Source organism: Thyridium curvatum, assembly GCF_004353045.1.
Source record: "Thyridium curvatum strain D216 chromosome Unknown NODE_47_length_323349_cov_79.126483, whole genome shotgun sequence".
NCBI classification, from domain to species: Eukaryota; Fungi; Ascomycota; class Sordariomycetes; order Thyridiales; family Thyridiaceae; genus Thyridium; species Thyridium curvatum.
Window position 1 is genome coordinate 203,860 of NW_022156802.1, and position 17,591 is coordinate 221,450.

The 17,591-nt window shown below is 54.3% G+C and overlaps 6 protein-coding genes across 6 annotated transcripts; 5 read left to right on the top strand and 1 right to left on the bottom strand.

Annotated features, from left to right (window-relative positions):
* Positions 1-1,983: 1,983 nt before the first annotated feature.
* E0L32_007652 (uncharacterized protein) lies at positions 1,984-3,762 on the top strand (the record flags this gene model as incomplete). The annotated part of the gene is made up of 1 exon (XM_031142419.1): positions 1,984-3,762. The coding sequence occupies one exon, from the start codon at positions 1,984-1,986 to the stop codon at positions 3,760-3,762; it is 1,779 nt and encodes a 592-aa protein (XP_030993384.1).
* Positions 3,763-6,705: 2,943 nt separating this feature from the next.
* On the top strand, positions 6,706-8,515 carry E0L32_007653 (uncharacterized protein; the record flags this gene model as incomplete). Its single annotated transcript, XM_031142421.1, has 2 exons — positions 6,706-6,932; positions 7,024-8,515. 2 exons carry the CDS (start codon positions 6,706-6,708, stop codon positions 8,513-8,515), a joined length of 1,719 nt encoding a protein of 572 aa, XP_030993385.1.
* Positions 8,516-9,464: 949 nt separating this feature from the next.
* Positions 9,465-9,945, top strand: E0L32_007654 (uncharacterized protein; the record flags this gene model as incomplete). The annotated part of the gene is made up of 3 exons (XM_031142422.1): positions 9,465-9,525; positions 9,721-9,804; positions 9,884-9,945. 3 exons carry the CDS (start codon positions 9,465-9,467, stop codon positions 9,943-9,945), a joined length of 207 nt encoding a protein of 68 aa, XP_030993386.1.
* Positions 9,946-11,005: 1,060 nt separating this feature from the next.
* On the top strand, positions 11,006-12,297 carry E0L32_007655 (uncharacterized protein; the record flags this gene model as incomplete). Its single annotated transcript, XM_031142423.1, has 4 exons — positions 11,006-11,363; positions 11,418-11,540; positions 11,600-11,649; positions 11,728-12,297. 4 exons carry the CDS (start codon positions 11,006-11,008, stop codon positions 12,295-12,297), a joined length of 1,101 nt encoding a protein of 366 aa, XP_030993387.1.
* Positions 12,298-12,937: 640 nt separating this feature from the next.
* E0L32_007656 (uncharacterized protein) lies at positions 12,938-13,804 on the bottom strand (the record flags this gene model as incomplete). The annotated part of the gene is made up of 1 exon (XM_031142424.1): positions 12,938-13,804. One exon carries the CDS (start codon positions 13,802-13,804, stop codon positions 12,938-12,940), a length of 867 nt encoding a protein of 288 aa, XP_030993388.1.
* A 1,273-nt stretch (positions 13,805-15,077) lies between these two features.
* Positions 15,078-16,654, top strand: E0L32_007657 (uncharacterized protein; the record flags this gene model as incomplete). The annotated part of the gene is made up of 6 exons (XM_031142425.1): positions 15,078-15,312; positions 15,377-15,471; positions 15,546-15,688; positions 15,969-16,302; positions 16,396-16,423; positions 16,506-16,654. 6 exons carry the CDS (start codon positions 15,078-15,080, stop codon positions 16,652-16,654), a joined length of 984 nt encoding a protein of 327 aa, XP_030993389.1.
* Positions 16,655-17,591: the final 937 nt, after the last annotated feature.

Consider the following 17,591-nt stretch of genomic DNA (forward strand, 5'->3'; position numbering starts at 1 on the left):
TTGCTCGTTGCTGTATGGCGCAGGCAGCGTTTATGACGGGAATGGCATCGTTACCCAAGTTGTTTTCTTTTCCGAGTCTTCTTGGGCCACGCAAATGACGAACACGAAAAATGGAAAACGGTTGCGTGCGCAGGATGTGGGTTTATTTGGCTGGGCTCAGGCGTGCCTTTCTTTCTTTTTTCCCCCCTTATCGAGATTCATATCTAGTCCATGGGCAGGAAGCGTGCATGCATCGGCGACACGAGATACCATTCCTCTATCATTTGGGACTCGAGTCACCCATGCACTGGCGTTCTTCTTCAAAAGGGTATCTTTTACCTGTGTTTTTTTTTTTTGCTACCTTTTTTTTCCTCCTTTCTTCCTCTCTCATACTCCCATAGCGACGAATCTCTAATGAACTGGACTGGTTTCTTGCGAGTTGTGTGTAAGGTATCATGTGCTGCATCGTCAGGTTGTGGAATTGTGGTGCTGGTGTTTGGCGGTACGCTCTTTTCTTTTTACAGCGTGCCATCTGCCTGTATCTGTGTCCGACACGCATGTTGCTTTCCGAAGTAAAGTAGCTAGATGTACCAGATTGCAATTCCAAGTGTTACATGGACGTTTGAGGAGCAATGTGAATTGCGTGAGATGCGTGATATGTTGCTAAGTATGGGATGTGGCAAATGTATTTGTGTATCTGACCGTCTCGTATCTTCCGTCCTCTGAGTTGTCGTATTTCCATGTGGTGTGTTGCCGAGAACTCTGATCAATCTCGGTGCCAACCTTCGTATGACTTGACCGAAATGCAAATACTTGGCCTTCTCGGGGATTGGGTCTTGACCTTCCTGACAACCAACCTATCCGCGTGCCCGGTTTTGATGACTCTATTTTAGATTGTTTAATGAGTTTGGGTAGGATCTTGGTGGCGAAGTGTCCTTCCTTACTGTCTTCTTTCTACTAATAATGTAATTGATAAAGGCATGAATTGAGAGAGCCAATATGACTGCTCTTATCCTGCAAACCTTCTCTGTGATCAAGGATCACTGCCAGTTTGATGGGTATGGTAAAAGCTCAAAAAGCTCGGCTTGGAGCCAAACACGCCCAAAACAACCCCTTCCATACAAAACTACCAAATTCTAAATTTTGATCTGCATATACCTCAAGGAATTCCGCTAAGAAATCCAGCAGAAACTCCACTTGGTAAGCATGTATGGAGGACTGGGTTGCTGCAGTGGTTCTTCCTCGAATCTTCTCGAGATGTTACGACAATATCTACACATTAGCAGTGAGGTTGATATTGAAAGGAAAACAGCTTAGATAGACATCAAAAATGGAATCAAGACACGGCATATACATCTAATTGCTGGCTGCCCTGAACATCTCCTTTATAATGAAAGTTGAATGGAAAGAACGAGACTTGTAAGATTTAGATCATGAACTCGCTGTCGTTGCATTATGCTTTTGGAGACAGTTTCCTCACAGAGTGGCCTTTACTCAACCTGGTTAGACGTGCTGCAGTGGCAGACAAGGGGGTTGACTTAGGCGACGTTCCACTTCTGATCCGTCAACCTTAAGCGCTCAACCCTCAATTGGCTGAGTTTGGCGGGGTCGATCTCCTTGATTTCTGTCTTTGCGGTTCCCATAACTCATCCGCAATAGCAAAGGTTGTTGTACTTCCCAGGGGAAAAAGAAAGAAGAGTATATTTGGTCAGAACCACAAAGATTTGGGTCGGTCTTCTCGGAGGACCACCGTCCTTTCCCTATCGGATCTGTTCGTCTAACTCGGCACAGTGTCCGACACATCTGGAGAACCCCAACACAAATACGGCTGGGAAAATCATCACCATCTGCTGCAGAGAACAGTCGCTTTGAAGCCACCGCCACCGGGTTAACGACCAGCCAGTACTGGCCCCCCTGCACTTCAATGTGGGAGAGCGAGCCAAATCCCGCATCCGTTCGCCCTCCCCGGTCCAGTAAAATGCCTCACATGTGCTACCGTTCAAGATGACAAAAAGGTTCCACTTGCACGGCCACGCTTATGTCGATGGCAAGGCTTCCGGCAGACTCTTAGCGAGCAACCTCGAGCTGAGCTTCTGGGGTGGCGTCGATCCTCAGACGGGGGAGGTAATAGACCGTCACCATCCACTGAGTGGGAGAAATCTTCAAGGGGCTATCTTGGCCATCCCCGGGGGCCGAGGATCCTGCTCTGGAAGCGGGGTCTTACTGGAGCTTCTTATGAACGACAGAGGGCCCACAGCCATGGTATTCCAACGACGGGAGGATATCCTGACACTGGGCGTCATGATTGCCGAAGAGATCTTTGGCAAAGCGATACCAGTCGTGACCCTCGAAGCCACTGACTTCTGTCAACTTCTTGAATCCGACGGCTGCCAAGTTTGCGTCGAGGGCGGGGACATCTTCAGTGGCGAGCCTGATCCCAATCAGCGACAATTACTTCATCCCAAGACCAGTCATCTCAGTCCTCCGGATGCGGAAATCAGACTCTCGGAGCTGGATCAGCAGTTCCTCGACGGTGTTTACGGCGAAGCCGCTCGGGCATCAATGCGCATCGTCATACGCATGGCTACTCTCCTCGGGGCAACGGAGCTCATGGATATCAGCCAGGCACACATCGACGCGTGCATCTACACGGGACCGGCATCCCTCGCCGTGGCCCAGAAGCTTCGGGACTGGGGAGGCCGGGTCAGAGTCCCTACGTCACTCAACTCGATATCCGTCGACCAAAGACGCTGGAGAGCCCAGGGCGTCGCCGTCGAGCTCGGCACCCCCGCCTCAAGACTTGCCGAGGCATTTACGGACATGGGCGCGACCCCGACTTTCACATGTGCACCGTACCAACTCGAGACGGCTCCCGGGCTGGGCGAGCAGATCGCCTGGGCCGAGTCGAACGCGGTCGTCTACGCGAATAGTGTCCTGGGGGCCAGGACGATGAAGTACCCCGATTTCCTCGACACGGCTATCGCGCTCACGGGCCGGGCACCGAAGGCAGGGCCGCATGTCGAGACCAACAGGCGGGCGACGCTCGTTGTCCGACTCGTGGATTTACAGGGAAGAGATGTGGACGACGACAGTTTCTACCCCTTGATGGGCTATCATGTCGGGACGTTGTCTTCGAGCCAGATTCCTCTCGTCGTCGGCATGGAGTCTCTGGCGCCGTCCAAGGATGACCTCAAGGCCTTTGGCGCCGCGTTTGCCACGGTCTCGAGCGCGCCTATGTTTCACATTCAGGGCGTCACGCCCGAGGCTAGCTCATCGCACGATGTGACCGGTGCGGATAGCTCGATACGTACTGTCGATATCAAATTGGAGGACTTGGCGGGTGCCTGGACGAGCCTGAACTCGGGCTCTCCGGGCCGTCAGCATGTCGGCCTAGTATCCCTGGGCAACCCCCATTTCTCCCTCTCCGAGATCAGGACGCTCGCTCAGCTCTGCCGGAACCGAACAAAGGCGGAGGGCGTCAGCGTCATGGTGACCTGCGGGCGGGCGACGCACGGCCTGGCCGAGCAGGCGGGCCTCGTCGGGGAGCTCGAGTCCTTCGGCGTGCAGTTCATCACCGACACCTGCTGGTGCATGATCGGCGAGCCGATCGTGGGGTCCTCGGTCGCGGCCGTCGTCACCAACTCGGGCAAGTACGCGCACTACGGGCCGGGGCTGACGGGCAAGGACTTCTACTTTGCGAGCCTGGCCGGGTGTGTCGATGCGGCGTGCGGGAGGCGCCCGGCTGATCTGGTGCCCGGGTGGCTTGCGCGATGCATGCGATGAGGTGATGAGAAGGCGAAAAACTGTAGTAGGCACAAGGTTCTGGTGGCTATACCACTTGTTGGTGGTGGTCAGCTCGATGCGGGTGTCGTCTGGACACTCTCAATTATCAGCTTCCGTCGAAGAAAGGATCTGGGGTTGGTGCTTTGAGCACTCAACCTGGTCGAGAATGGATTCACATGGAGAAATGTTGCATCAATTTGACTGTGCGATAGCTGTCGTTGGTCGGTTGCGGGTTTGAGCAGTAGCAGTGTGAAGCTCCGACCAGACGCTTTGAAACGACAAGGAGTTGACAACCGGGAACCCCGTATGGCATGTTTATCCTAGTTCCCCAGTTGGATCCGATTCAATGGCAAGGTGAAAGAGCCGTATCAGATAGTTTGCCGCGTACAAACGATTATCAACAATGTTGACCAATTTGAATTATTCCCTATCACCAAACATGATCAATGGGATGTGCCTCGACACGCAGCCTCTGCTTCGCTTGTCACGGCAAGATAGCGAAGCATCTATAGAGCTGAAAGTGCAAAAGGACCCTCGTCTGATGCAATTCCATTTGGTTGAATGGGCTATCATGATGTCCCAGCGCACAGATCAGCTCGTCCTGCAAGGCTGTGGAGGTGCAAGTCAGTCAGGGTCTCGCCATTGAACCGAAGCAGGCCGAGCAGCTGAGTGCTCTAGAGTTTATGCGTGGCATTACAGTAGAATGAAGCCTCGTGGGGGGTTGCGCGGCGACTCCGTAGAGCCTCAATGTGTGAATGCAGGAATGCAAGATCCGGGTTGCGGTAGGTCGGGATTGATAGGATGTTCTTTGGATAGCTCGAGGTTCAAAAGCGCCGTGCCATGCCGAACCGCACTAAAGGGCAACACTCCTGACCCAGACCTGACCAGACCTGATGGGGACAAGCGTGCGGTAGATGGCGAGTTAGGGTCATTCCATCCGAGATAATCAACGAGAGAATCTAAAGTTTGGTGATTTCGACATCTTGACGATTGAACATGACGATCCAAAACCTTGACAAGAGACCCTTAGAAACAGAAAAGTTGGTTATCTAAGAACCAAGATACGTACCGTCACATCTCCTTACGATACCTACCTGGTAGGTAGTAGGAAAGAAATGGACCCGTGTTGAGCTGGACAGAGACTGTTCTCCGCTGTCTCATACGAACAATACAAGTACTAGCAGAGCGTGCGTCCGTGGGCAATTGATCGAAATAAAGCCGAGCCATGGCGACGCTAAGGACGTTATGCCGCGTTGTGCCGTCTAACATGAGGCTCTTCGCCACATGTCCGGGTGCATGAGGTGCGAGAGCGAGAGCCGTGATTCAAGGTCGGTCATTGGAATAAGGGTTTACCTAAGATGGATTTCTCGCTGTTTTTTTTTTTAGTGGGCTCCCGCGTCTCGGTGTCGAAAATGGGAAGAAAATGGGAGTTAGCGTAGGGTGGAGAGACAGAAAGTACTTGTATCTCCATGTCAAGTGTTGTCAGAGCAAAAGACAAGCCTCTTGGCGCGTGGTAGAGGACGTGCGAGAGCATTTGAGTCCCGAGACCACTACCAAGCCCTTGCTCGCTTCTCGGTGTTCCAAACGAGGAGAGCGAACAAACAACAAAAGGATGACATCGATTGATGGTGAGGCCACTGGACCAGCGGAAGACCAGAGACGAGACAGTGGAAAGACGAAGCCGAGAAGAAGAAGAAAAAAAAAAAAAAGAACGCCAGACCTGCCTGCCGAGGTCTAGCGTGCGTCTAGAAACAGGCCTAGCGGGCGATCCCCTGTAGAAACGCTGCAAGGAGACGGCCCAGTGCCCCGCCACCCGCCGCGACATCCCTCTGTGAATGGCTGGACACGCCGGGCCTTCTCCCCCATGGCTTGCAGGTGGCCTCCACACCCACCAACGCTGCGAAACTCGGACGTCATCGCATCGCTAGGTGCTCTGCTCTTTTCACCCCTTCTCGCACGCCCTCTTGCTCTACTTCTACCGGCATCTGCCTGTTATCAGCTTGATCTTGTGCAAGCAAACGGCCAGAGGGGGGCCGCGGGCATTGACGGCCTTAGCAATGTTGGGGTAGCCAAGACATGGACGCGATACCGCATCTCCAAAGTCTCCAGACATCTCCAGTCTCCCGTCCTCCAGCTGAGGGAGAGGACCTTGGTCCATCAGCCCAGTACACTCTGGAGATACCCGACATCCGCCAAGACGTGATATCAATCCTGCATGATGAGGTACGTACTCGCGAGTGAGCCGACCCTTATCTGCGGATCCTACAGACACCAGAGAAGAACCTTGGTCCTGCGGCGAACCAGAGACCCAAGAGATGCAGAGACGGACCACGCGACCACCCGTCATGGTTGGATTTGGGCCCTAGTCAGCGTGGTATCTGCATACAAATCTGGAATGCTGGTCAGTGTGGGGATCCCAAAAGGACGTGTGCCACGCAAATGAACCGTCCGCTCGTGTTGATCGCCTGTTTCTCGTCCCAATACCCCCATGTCGATGCGCCCGCCCACACGCACCGCCGCCCTCCACACCAGATACCCTCATACCCAGATGGGCTACAGATTCGCGCATGTGCTAACGGCAGGCTACTCGCTTGTGGTGTATCAGAGATTGCTAGCATGGCACGGTAGGTCGGTCCCTGTAGGTATTTCCTGGGGTCGCCGGTGCGGAGAGAGGCAACGAGAAGACGGACCTCGACTCGGAGCTGTTGGTGACTGACCACCAGAAGGATAAGTTGGCTCGTCCACCCACACCTTTTTCTTTTCATCCTTGCCCCCAGGTCCCTGGGAATTCAATCTCTTCCTCTCTAGTCGTCGTCTTCTTCATTCCTTCTCTGTCGCACTCTTACATCGCGATTGTCTCGAGTCACGAAGTTGCGCACAGTTTGCCGGCTAGTTCGCGATCTCAAGAGTGCGGTTGTCTTGGCACTCTTCTAGTCCCTCGAGATGAAGGAGGAGCACGATACCGCCATCGGCGCCTCGACGGGCCACGATGTCGACATCGAGTCCAAGGGCGGCTCTGACCGCTTCGACACCACCAACACGGCCGACGTGAACCACGGCCAGACGCGCATGCTCGCCCCCGACGGCACCCAGGACCTCCTGCACTCCCAGGACCAGCTGCAGCGCGGCCTCAAGAGTCGGCATATCCAGTTCCTCGCTCTCGGCGGAGCGTAAGTCCTCCTAATACTGCTACAAGCAATGCGCGCGCGCCTCCAGCACTCCAGCAATTGGTAGTCACTAACACAATTCTCGACTTGGCAGCATCGGCACCGGTCTCTTTGTCGGCTCCGGCCGCATCCTCAACCTCGTCGGCCCCGCCCCGCTCTTCATGGGCTACCTGTCCATGATGCTGCTCGTCTGGGTCATCATGAACGCCCTCGGCGAGATGGCCTCGTACCTGCCCCTCAAGGGCATCTCCATCCCCTACTTTGTCGACCGCTTCGTCGAGCCCTCGCTCGCCTTCGCCGCCGGCTGGAACTACTGGTACGCCTACGCCATGCTCATCGGCGCCGAGACCTCGGCCGGCGCCATCCTGCTCGACTACTGGAAGACCCCCGTGCCCGCCGCCGCCTGGATCACCATCATCCTGCTCGTCACGCTGGCGCTCAACATCTTCGCCGTCAGCATCTTTGGCGAGGCCGAGTTCTGGTTCGCGTCCATCAAGCTCATCACCATCATGGGCCTCATCCTCGTGTCCCTCGTCATCATGCTCGGCGGCGGGCCCAACCACGAGCGCATCGGCTTCCTGTACTGGTACGACCCGGGCGCCATCACGCCCTACCTCGTCAAGGGGGACAGAAACACGGGCAACTTCCTGGCCTACTGGACGGCCTTCATCCGCGCCGGCTTCGCCTTCATCACGTCGCCCGAGCTCATCGCCCTGGCCGCGGGCGAGACGGTGCACCCGCGCCGCAACATCCCCAAGGCGGCGCGCCGCTTCGTCTGGCGCCTGGCCATCTTCTACGGCCTCGGCAGCCTCATGGTCGGCGTCATCGTCAAGTCGACCGACGACCGGCTGCTCTCGCCGCAGTCCAACGCCTCGGCCTCGCCGTGGGTCATCGGCATCCAGCGCGCGGGCATCGGCGGCCTCAACCACGTCATCAACGTCGCCATCCTCTCGTCCGCCTGGTCCGCGGGCAACGCCTTCCTCTACTCGGGCTCCCGCATCCTGTACTCGCTCGCGCTCAACGGCCAGGCGCCCCGGCTCTTCACGCGCACGACCAAGGCGGGCGTGCCCTACGCCGCCGTGCTGGCCACCTGGGCCGTCTCGCTGCTGACGTACCTCAACGTGAGCAACAACGGCGCCACCGTCTTCGGCTGGTTCATGAACATCTCGACCATCTCGGGGTACATCGCCTGGGTCGTCGTCTGCGTCACCTTCATCCGCTTCCGCGCCGCCATGTCCTTCCGCGGCCTGCTGCACACGCTGCCCTTCCGCACGCCGCTGCAGCCCTACGCGGCCTACTTTGCGCTCTTCATGCTCGTGCTGCTGACGCTGACCAACGGGTTCAACGTCTTCTTCCCGGGCCAGTGGAAGGTCGACGACTTCTTGGCCGCCTACATCACGCTGCCCATCTTCTTGGTCCTCTACGCGGGCCACAAGATCTGGTTCCGGACCCCGCTGGCGCGCAAGATACCCGACATCGACGTCGTGACGGGCGTGCGGGAGATGGAGGAGATGGAGGCGCGGGACAGGGAGGCGGAGCCCGTGGCCAAGAATTGGCTGCAGAAGGTCTGGTTCTGGATCGCGTAGGCTTCAGGAGGGCGGGGGGTCCTCTGTGGAGGGATGGATGAGGGTGACGAGCAGGGGGGAGGGTTTGTGTGTAGACGAGGACCGAGAAGGGAGCACAGGGGAGAGATGGTCGGGCGACAAAGGGGGAAGATTTTAGATTCACTCATAGACAGATGGATACATTTGTCACGAGCATTTTTAGATACCAAACGTCAACCAAGTTCAGACCTTTTCGAGAGAGATGGCATTCATCTCGTGAACACATGGTTCACTACGTGTGCCTGGCAATACCTCAAAGTCTGAAGCACTTTCGAATGGCACCTTGGTTCCTGAGCAACAGTCCGCGCCTGGGCAGCAACCACCGTCTGCCGTATCCATAAAGTAAACATCAAAGTACACATCAATGACGACCCGAACCAGAGAGACGCGCTGCCATTAGCTTTAGTAGAGAGAAAACCATTAGAGCCCAAGTGGACGTCGGCATAAACATTCCAGTATCACGCTTGCATGCACCAGCCAGCGAGTCTACTGTACCTGTGGTTTGGCTGAAGTACCCCTAGAGAGTGTTACAGGGAGGGACCTGGAGCTTGCATGGAGCTTGGAGTGCTTGGAGTGAGCTCCAATTCGGTGTTCCAGTCGTGCAGGACTGGAACATCAAATGTACTTGTAAACCCCCACTACAAAAGCGACCAATTAGTTATTCCGAGCCGCCTTACAATTAAAAGAGTGGAGCCGCTCGCTTGAGAGATTCGGATTTTCTGATTGGACCTCGCCCTTCATTATGGATCCCAAGGGTTTCCACCAGCGCACCAAAAAAAAAAGTTGCGTCGAATCTGCTGCCACCGTCACGAAAATATCGGCTTTTCTGAACTGAGCGCCTGCAAATCCATCTTCCACTCCTCCTCACCCGCGTCGCCCTCGAACAATCACCAAAGTCAATACCCAGACTTTTCCAACACATCATCTCAAAATGGATGCTTCAAAGGCCCCCGTCAAGCTGGTCAAGGTCACCCGTGTCCTCGGCCGTACCGGTACGATTTGACTCCTTCGCCCAGCGTGCAACCCCGCTTCCGCCCTCGTCTTCGTGTCTCTACCGTCTCTCTCGAACGATCAACAACGATGGCCGACGGTCAGATGGAGGCTCTTCTAGATGGGACACGGAGACGAGGGCACAAGAGGGAAGCGTCTGGGACGGAACGACATACGCTGACTTGAGTTGCAAATAGGTTCTCGTGGTGGTGTCACCCAGGTCCGCGTCGAGTTCATGGACGACCAGACCCGTTCCATCATCCGAAACGTCAAGGGTCCCGGTATGCTCTCACAATCCCAATAGGCCGTTCATACTGAGGGAAGAGGAACTGGCCATTGCTAACAGATTCGCGTTCACAGTCCGTGAGGACGACATCCTTGTCCTCCTCGAGTCCGAGCGTGAGGCCAGGCGTCTGCGATAAGCGGAGAGATGGGCGCGTGGGAGGACGCAGCGGAGGAGTAACGAGAGGACGGCTACGAAGACGATGGGACAGCACAAGCATCATCATCATCATCATCACCATGGAATGCGGATCGGTTCTGGGGAACGGCACACGGCAGGAACATCTACCTACGACGGCACCGTTCGGATCTTGATTTTCATTTGTTAAAGAATGGAGTCCCGGAATTTGCATTGCGAATTCGAAAAAAAGAACATCAACCAAAAGATTCTTCTCCCTCACCACGGGGATCCCGCTACATACAGCCCTTGCGAGTGTCGATGCGCTATGTGTGACGAAAAAGGATTGATGGAATGTTCAGCTGTGAGGTTACGTCGCTTGATGGCCGTGGGTCTTCAGGCCCGTCGAGTTCGACCTCTGCCCAACGAGCTGCTTGGCCCAGTGTGGCTACAACAGATGTTGCCTGAACAGAGGACTCGGCTGCGATTGAGTCGACCACCTGCCAGCGTGCCATCCCCTCAGGCTCGTTCATTACACCGTCCCTTTCTTGGATTCGTGACCCCCTTGATTGTATCTATTCTCCTTACCTGAGAGAGCTTTGCGCCCTTTCTGTGTGCGCTCCACGTCCCTGATGAGCTTCATCGTGATGACTATACCAGTTTCCACTTGTCACTACCACATCGTTGCCCATACTTCAGTGCTCGAAGCTTATGCTCCGCTCCTTCAAGCATCAGATAGCTGTCAATATGAATGACAGGGGTAATCCAGGAATGGTAAGTAATATCCTAGCGACAAAACCATGATACCAGCCGAGGCTTGAAGAGGACGTTGATTCATACGTTGAGTTTTGATCAAATTGTATAGAGTCTCTTCAGTAACTTCGAAAGGCGAGCAGATCATTCAGATGGGGGTGATAAAAGAGGTGGTAAGGGGGTTTCAACAGTTACCCACCACGGCACTTGGGAACTGCCGTTCATAGCCCGAGACCCGAGACCCTTTATCTCAACCCCTCACTTACAACTCTCCGACTCCGGATCCCCCAGCAAACCAGCAAAAAGTCCTTTGCAAGTCCACGTTCATCATGGCAGACCAAGGGGAGCTCCCGAGTAGTGCTACAGCTTCCGCGCCCTCGGGCAGCCCTGCAAGCCCTACAGATGCCATCCCGCGCCATATCCTCGACCGGCTCGACCCGGAGTTTATACAGTTCTTTATCGATGTGCAGAGCAAGGTGCCCCCCGCCCAGGACATGACCATCGAGCTGGTGCGCGCCAGCCCCGAGAAGTTTCGGGCCCCCTGCGCTCTCGACACGTCCGGCTACGAGCGCGTCAAGGACTACGAGGTCGCCTCCAAGGACGGCGCCAGGTTCCCCGTGCGGGTGTACTCGCCGGACCCGGCACGGTTTGGGGAGGGGCCTTATCCGGTGCACTTGAACTTTCATGGTGAGAGAGCTATCACTCTGTATACGAATATTGAGAATGCCCTGATCTAATAAGTCGAATTGCCGGCAGGCGGAGGCTTCGTCCTGGGTGACTTGATGTCTGAGGCGTCGCTGTGTTTGAGCATGCGGGATGGGGCCGGAGTTGTCATTGTCGATGTCAACTATCGCCATTGTCCAGGTCAGCTAGCACCACTTGCTTTCTAGTCTCTTTGCAATCATTATTAACACGGGCTCCAGAAACCGTCTGGGGTAAATGTTTCGAGGACGCATTCGCCGCCTTGAACTGGGTAAGCTAGTTATGCAACCCCCTCACACCGGTGTTGTGAAATAATGGACAATGGACGGCCATTTGACAGTTTCCTCAGGTCCACACATCGCCTTCACTCCTCAACATCGACCCTCAGTCCATCTCCATAGGCGGCATCTCCGCAGGCGGACACATCACCGTCGTCCTCCAGCACATGGCCCGCGACGCGGGTATCCCCTTGCGCCTGGCCATGCCCTCCGTGGCGCCCTCCTCCGACGCCCTGACCTACAAGGACTACACCGACTCGCCTTACCGCTCCTTCGTCGAGTTCTACAACGGGCCCGTCCTGCCCTGGGCGCGCATCCACTGGTTCGGCCTCCAGTGCTTCCCGCCCGACAGGACCGACGAGATCAGGGCGCTGTGGCCCGAGTGGTGGGTCGAGCCCATCAAGGCCGCCAACCTGGCGGGCCTGTGCGAGACCTTTATGCGCACGGGGGAGATGGATCCCCTCCGGGACGAAGGGGAGGCGTACGCGGAGAAGCTGAAGGAGGGCGGGGTCAGGGTCCGGGTCAAGAGGTACCCCGGGAGCGTGCACACGTTCATGTACGTCGACAGCCTGGGGAGGAAGAAGGAGTATGATCGGGATAGTGTTGAGGCCCTGAGGGCTGCGCATGGGGTCGTGGCTTAAGTGCGTCTTGATGAGTACGACATATGCGGATTGGTATTAATTCGTCGTGTTGACTTTCGTCTTGGAGAAACATAGAGTTTAATTGCAAGACCCTGCCTCGACGTGGCTCGTTGAAAGGTTGGTTCGGCCCTTGTCTCTATCCTTGACCGAGTGGTGACTTAAGGACGCTGTCGTCAAGCCGTTGTATTACAGGCTTTTCGCCGCTGCTTCGCTATAGCAGCTTTGCACGATGGGACTTCTTAGATTCTGCTGCTAGATGCTCCGGCAGAATGTGTGGGCTTGGGCTGCGCAAGTCAAATTAATGATGAAGAATAAAGCAGTTTGGATCCTCATCCTGGTTGTGTGTATATGCGGTACTAAAATCAGATGGTCCTTGTAAAGTTGCTTGCGCCTGAGCCCTGCGTGTGCAGTTGAGCTTATTGGCCTCCCTTGCTTTATTCAACAAGGCTCTACTAGTGAACTTACGATAAACTCCGTGTTCCCACAACACGGTGTCGAGAGTCAAGTACGTCATGGACAGGATCATATCCTGCCACTAGCATGGCTCCCTGACTTACCAACAAGTTGCTGCACATCGCATGTTCCAAAGGCTTTCAGGCTGGAGGCTTCTTGGTACTATCTCACTTCTGTGGCTACTTAGCTAAAGGGTCAGGGTGGATAGACGAGAGGATATCAAAGATAGGATTTTCCCCTTGATTTCATCCTTGCTGAATCCCTGAGGTACGGAGCGTCTGAGAACTTTCTCAATAAGCTCTTCCTCTGACCATTGGTTGAAGTGAGCGTAGAAGCCAAGGAATTCCTCGACGGTGTCGTAGAGCTCGCTAGTCCAATCGCAGTCCCGAATACCATATCTCCATTTCCATCCCGCCTCGTCGTTTTTACAGTAAATAACGTATGAGCCGCTGTCATGCTCACCAGTCCCAATCTTAAAAGAAACAGCAATATCCCAATCCTCCCAGAAGAATGTCAATGCAGTGAGTTCTTCAAGAGGAACAGTGCCGTCCACGTCCCGGACTTGAACTTCCACACTATCCATCATGTCTTCCATGTCGTGGTCTTCAAGGGACGATATGAATTCAACACCGTTGATAAGATTATAGTATGGCAGCCCCGCGCCTGTGATGGCGTTGACGAGTGTGCATATATACTCGAGATCTGCAGGAACAAGCTCAGGCATCGCGATGTTCGTTTCTGCGATACGGGTGCGGAGACCTGCAAAATACTCTTCTCTTCGTGGATCGACTGGTCCAGGGTAGACCCCATCAAGCCAAGACGAGGACAAGACAGTCTCATTAAGGATATCTCGTGGCTCTTTGACAGATTCGGGGAGCGGCTCCCACATGATCTCACGCGCGAGCGTATGCAGGCGAGATTGGTTTTGAACTTGTTCGGGCAGCGCCTCAAGAGTTTCTACTAGAACGTGCAGCAGGTGGACGTTGTGCTGATAGACTGTTTCTCGATACTGGCGCAACGCCTTTTCGATCTGGCTGCGTCGCTCCTGGTCCATGATGGCAGTGTATCTGTTCGAAACAATAGATACCGAGCGGGGTTGAATATGAACGTGATGTCCAAGAAGCTGGTCTTTTTTAGCATTATCTCCATGCTAATCTGAAGGGACATGTAGGCTCTGTGCCAGGTGTCTTTTGCTGCCTAGACTCTGGACAGTGTCCACTGAGCACCAAAGACTGCGAGTCTGTCAACCTGACATAGAAGGCTTGTGATGGAGGATAGACACATCGTTGGATGAATTCCCGGACTGGCCGGTTTCACCCCAGACAGGAGGACCTGACACAACCCACTCGGTGCTCGGAGTACGGAGTAGTGGAGTCAGCGTGTTGGCGCTTGTCGCGACACACGCACGCTAGACACATGCAATGCAACCAAACTTGCCTACCCCTCATGATTCGAGCGGCATCATCTCCGGATGTTCAAGCCGACGTGCATGTGATACCGCGCGACAGGGACTGGAGTTACACCAAACGTTCAGACCTCCTCGATCAACCAAGTGCCAACGAACAAGGGTTGTGAACAATCAAGAATGTAGGCTCATCCTTTAAAAGAAGGTTTACTTACAACCGGTACCAGAGCATAATCTCACGGGTTATGAATGATCAGCTCAACTGGCAAGTTCGCCTCTTGCTGATAGCCAGTGTGACTACTTTTCTCCAACTTTCAGTAGAGCGCAATGAACCGACGACCGGGTGCTAGATGATCAGGTTTTCAGCTGCATGCGGAGTCGAAGGACTTCTTGTATTTGAATAGATGCCTTAGTCTCCATTAGGCAGGTGGCCAGTCGCCTTAGCCTACACTCAGCTGAGCACTTCGACAGGTTGTTCCTAGCTTGCTTGCGAATCGTACAATAATCATGCGCCCCTGCAGGACTGCTTGATCGACAGACCAACATCAAAGCTAGCAGGCCACCTGCTTGATCAAGAGACCAACAGTCAAAGCTCCCAGACCAATTGATTGGTCGAGAAGACCAACATTCAAAGGATCATGATAAACGGTACAATTTACGACCGAGTCAGTAATAACATGTTGGATTCAATGTGACCCGGAGCCCCGGAACTCCGTGGACCAGCAACCAACTTGAACCCCGGTACTTCCAGGTGCTTTATTATCATGGAATGTCTAAATGGATCTGCTGGACCAGTACAGTTCGTAGAACAATTACAAAACGACCCGTAATGCCACATCCCCGTGCATTGAATTCCAAAACCGAGGAACGAAGACCGGTTCGCTTTCGGTTGACTACTACATAACTTATGACCTCCTGAATCATGTGGGGTGTCAATCATAGTTCGCCTGGGCCAGGCCTTGATATCTCTAGCATCATAAGACTCAGTCTTCTCTTTTCTGGTCTTGTCCTGGGCCAGCTGCCCAACTTGACTGGTGTTGCGACAACTGGCAGTACAGACAACAGCCCCAGCACCATCGCATCGACTCCCCTTTCATCTCTTGTTGACCGACAGTCGGCCCTCAGGGTAATGGTTGTTGGTGATTCAATGTCCCAAGGTATGATGAATAGGCTGACGAGGGATAAAAGCTCACTCTGTTCTGACGAATATCATTGACATAGGTCAGGAAGGCGATTATACGTGGCGCTACCGAATTTGGCAGTTCTTCCAGCAGAACGGCATTGATGTTGACATGGTCGGACCATACCATGGCACTGTATGTATCGCCTCTGATCCAAACTTGCAAAGATTGTAGATGGCGGAACCTAAGCATAACAAGCCGGAATTCAGATGCCTCCGGATGCTGCCACCCCGTCTTCTCTGCCACCTCTGCACGGCCCGTCGCCTTCTCCTAACAGCCCCAGAACGACCGGCACCTATGCTTCGGACGTGGACTCGGCATTCCTGTCGAACTGCAACCACTTTTCTGCCTGGTAGGTGCTATTGATGAGTCATTGGCACCCTGTTCTCCCCTCTTTGCAATTATCCCGGCTCTCTCTCTTCACTAGCGTCCTGCGATGTTTTTTCTGGGCAGGCGTGCTATGCGATCTAAGAGGGTTGTGAAGGGGGAGGGATGTGCCGGATTCGCTTCAGGCGAGCTGGTAGAGTATCCTTGCTGACATGTTCTGTTCAGGGGTACGTGATATCCGAATGTGGAAGACACATCGACAAAGGCACAGGACCCTGAGTTGACACCGCATGATCTCTAGGCAGGGCTGTGGCAGTAGACAAAGGACTGATCCAGGGTGTTCTCCAGTCCACACCCGCCGACCTTATTCTTTATATGCTCGGCTTCAACGATATAGGCTGGTTCTATAGCGATGCTGCCGGCACCATCGACAACGTCAAAAAGTTCGTCACCAACGCCCGAGCAGCCAACCCCGACATCAAGATCGCCATGGCGAACGTCCCTCAGCGAAGCTTTATGGAGGGCCGAGAAGATCTTGTTCAAAACACAAAGGTGTATAACACGTTACTTGCCAACTATATCCCACAGTGGTCAACCGCGCAGTCCCCTATTCATCTGGTGCATCTCCAAGAGAACTATGTGAGTGTCCTCTTGATGCAAAAGTGACGTGTTGGGCCGGCGACTACTTGGTATTTCAACCTTTCTGACATTGACTATTTCTGTTGGTTGCAGGACTGTCAGCCCGGCGGATGTCCAGCAGGTAAACACACCCCGTGCGACCGATGCTCTGCGTGAGAGGCAGCCTCCCCATGCTAATATCACTGCTTCGCCGTATTTTGTAGGTTCCGACGGCTTGCACCCCAACGCATGGGGCGAGTTTCAAATTGCCAACGCCTTCTCCCACACGCTCGTCAACGATTTTGGTCTCGGTAAAAATCCAATTGCGGTTCCCGCACGAGACGACCCTCGTCTGGCCGACGTGTTGCCGTAGCAGTCACACTTGCAGTATTTTCCTCGAATCCATGCGAGGTTGGATCTTCTCCCAGTAACCATTATCAAACGAAGGCGCCGTTGGCACCTCGGATCTGTCAAAGACGACAACACCAACAACAACTCCTACTTCCTCCGGTGCAGAGACTTATCCTCGCCATACGTCATGGTCATCTGTCTCGAGGAATATGCTACAACGGCCTCAAGTACGGACGTCTGGTCTTAGGATTATCAGCTGTGAGACGCTATTGTCACAGCCAATATCTGCGGCCAGAAGGCTCACCCTCTGGTCCACATCACGCCTTTTGCTAATATCTTTGGATGCTTCCAGCCTGTCGACCATTCCAACTACTCGTACCAAACACCGAACACGGCAGGGGTTCGGTGACGGGCCCAAAGCAACGTGCAAGCATGACATCGTGACAAATGCTATATACTGCGGCCAGGAAGGTGTCGCTGGCCATAATTATTCCCTTCCAACGTGTAGATTTAGAACATGTGATGCCATGGAGTCAGAGTCAGTGGTACCAATCCCGCACTCGTTCGTTTCTGTAGCCCTTGCTAACTCCTCGGGCTATCTGATAGTTTCTTTGCGCGTGCGACTTGTGGCTACTTTACAGCAACGAGGACTTGCTCGCATGAATTGAGCTAGCGACTGGAGGCAGCTTGGGTCTCCTTGAAATCTATGCCTACTCCGTAGAGCTGGCTGAGATGGATGTGGGCCGAAAACATCAAATTAGCGGAATACATGTACAAGTAAACACAGCGATGTCCATTCGTCAGCGCACATGCCGGCTGGGCGCTGGTTGTGGTCCCACCCGAATCCACTCGGCGAGTAGCGAGTCAACGCAAGACGACATCATCGTGCTTTTGTGACGAGACGGCGGTCAACTGACTGGACTGGACGCCAAGTCAATACAAAGGGGACGAGAGCTTAT